Here is a 2,415-nt window from a genome sequence, read left to right on the forward strand (position 1 = left end):
CGTCCAGCCCGGGCCGGCCACGAGCTGAGTCTTGCACACGGAAGCCAATGGCACAAACAATGCCGCTCACACAAGCCTGCTTGGCGAGGCAGCCTAGTCTAACCGGCTTTTTGACGGGTCTTCTCAAGAACCTGGACCATGCTACACCTGGTGACAGAGAACAGTCTCTGCTGGCACCTAACACCAGGGCAGTGGAGAGAATGCTTAACAAGTCGCCTTAAAGACGCACGTCCTGTCGCTCAGGTTCACAGACCCCCTGCTGATCTGCTGCTGAGATCCAGTCCCCGGGAGGAGGCTCCTGTACTGGCCTCATGGTACTCGTAGACAGCTGGCTTCAGGTCTAACACTGTGGTTTCCTCGTCGGCCCCGTTAAAATGATTACAGATAGATGGCAACGCACCTGTCGTAGCTCCTGGACTTCATCTTTTAGTGCGTACACAGTGTCGACGAGACTCCTAGACAGAGAGGGGGCACCCTGAGCGAGGGTTGCGAGCACCCCACTTCGTCCCGCGCCCGCCGCCCGCCCTGCCCGCCCTCCTCGGCCCGCACACCTGGGCCCAGCTCCAGCAAGGCCCGATGCCACGCACGGGGTATGGACCTCAGCCAGGAAGCCCTCCCGCCACAGACACTTTAAAACACTGAGACACAGCTTACTTTTCTTCTATCACTGTCTGACCATTACTTTTAGTCTCTTCAACTATAATTTTCTCTTCTTCTGGAAGCAAAACTTGCGGAGCAGATTCTTTGCGTGAACCTGTCATCGTTAAAAAAAAAAAAAAGAAAAGAAACCCACAGGTAAATACCACGGCAAAACTAAAAGAACTTGACTATACAACACTACTTGATTATTAATATTAAATTCCAGGTGTTAATTCCAGTATGTTAAGAAATACATACTCTAGATAAAATGGGGATGGGTAACCTTTACCAACTTCCTCTCCCTCTGTAGACTGAAGCCAAGCCTTCTTCAAGCCCCATAGCACAACAGGGCAAAGAAAAGGTTAGCGGGTTTTTTTTTGGTTTTTGGTTTTTTTTTTGCAATTTATTAAGCTTCAGTTTTTGGATCTGGATTATGGATGTTTTAAAAATTTTCAACACGTAGTAAAGTTGAAGATTCTGACCATATTGACTTGGGCATTTTGGAGGAAATAAACTACTGGGGGATATTCAAATCAATCAAATTTTGTGCCATTTTTTCCAAGAATCTTAGGAAGAACCATCAGATCACGCAGAAGACATATTCCTATATTTATCAAGTCAGTGAACTGGTCCTTAAAACATTTAACTCCAGAGCAACAGCTAAAAGTGTTATATAGCACATGGTTAAGAAAAAGTTTATTACTGATCTTATGAAAACTGTATTTACATTCCCTGGAATATAAGCATTTTTTCACCAAAAGGAGGAACACTGTTTACAATATTAGAGGAATATTTATGTCATTTAACCAAGACCCAGCACAAAAGCTTACCCAGGACAGTGGCCAGAGAAACCATTACTGCAAAACAGGCTCTTCAGAAATTAACGAGAATCAAACCTCATTTAAGGGTGCAGGGAAGAAAACCACCTTTCTAAAGTTACACAGCACTGACGTGCATCATTCCGCGTTTTGAAAATGACGTCAGATGCACATCCAAGGCAGGACGCAACCCACCGTGGCCCCTGCTGGTGGTCACTGTGATAAACGCAGCTTTCTCGCCAATACCATCCACCTGGCTGTTTGGTGCACACGCTTTAACCACGGAGACGGCGCTTCGGCGCGCCCGACCTCGTCTTCCCTGCTTGACCCTCTGTTCGCCTTCCCAAAGGTCCGTCACACTGGACGAGGGCCCCAGGCATCCTCACGTGGCGGGAGCGTTCGGTACAACACATGCTTTCAGGATGGGACTTAACGGTCCACCAGCATCTCATCTACCGCAAGCTCTCCCTCCTCTGAAAGAACAGGGCTCGTGGCGGCTGTCGACGCTGCTGACACGGGGCTCCCACGACGCTCCTGACGTGGGGACCAAGCGCCCCCTTCACTCCCAGGGAGGCCAGCGACAGGGAGGAGGGTCTGGTTCACTGGGCCGGGTGCCCCCGCTGGCTGCCGTGTGGGCGTCTACAAAGCCCGGCTCCAGCCCCGTCCTGCAGACAGGAAGGCCAAGCTAAACCACAGCGTCTGGCCTGAGAGGGAGGAGGCCACCCGGCCCGGGGAGGGACAGCACCACTTTACAGCGCCAACGTCGGGACAGAGAGTCTCCTACACCAGCCAAGGCACGGCGTCTACATGGCCTAGGACGTCGGTGTTATAACCACGGGGACTGCTCGGAACCCTGCCACGGCCGGAAGGAGCTCCTGTGCCACAGCACGTCTGTATGTGAACTTGTCAGCTGCTGTTCAAGACGACCCTCCACTAGTGACTCTGTGCTCACACCGAG

At 51.1% G+C, this 2,415-nt stretch overlaps 1 protein-coding gene across 1 annotated transcript in view; it reads right to left on the reverse strand.

The window, feature by feature from the left end:
• ARHGEF7 (Rho guanine nucleotide exchange factor (GEF) 7) overlaps nucleotides 1-2,415 on the reverse strand; it is a 65,972-nt gene that overhangs the window by 822 nt on the left and 62,735 nt on the right. The window contains exons 20-21 of the mRNA XM_010831543.1: nucleotides 655-754; nucleotides 401-455 (exon numbers count right to left, since the gene is read on the reverse strand). Of these exons, the coding sequence (XP_010829845.1) occupies nucleotides 401-455; nucleotides 655-754 (155 nt within the window). The remainder of the gene's footprint in view (nucleotides 1-400; nucleotides 456-654; nucleotides 755-2,415) is intronic.

This window comes from Bison bison, unplaced genomic scaffold (assembly GCF_000754665.1).
Source record: "Bison bison bison isolate TAMUID 2011002044 unplaced genomic scaffold, Bison_UMD1.0 scf7180017864527, whole genome shotgun sequence".
Lineage (NCBI taxonomy): Eukaryota > Metazoa > Chordata > Mammalia > Artiodactyla > Bovidae > Bison > Bison bison.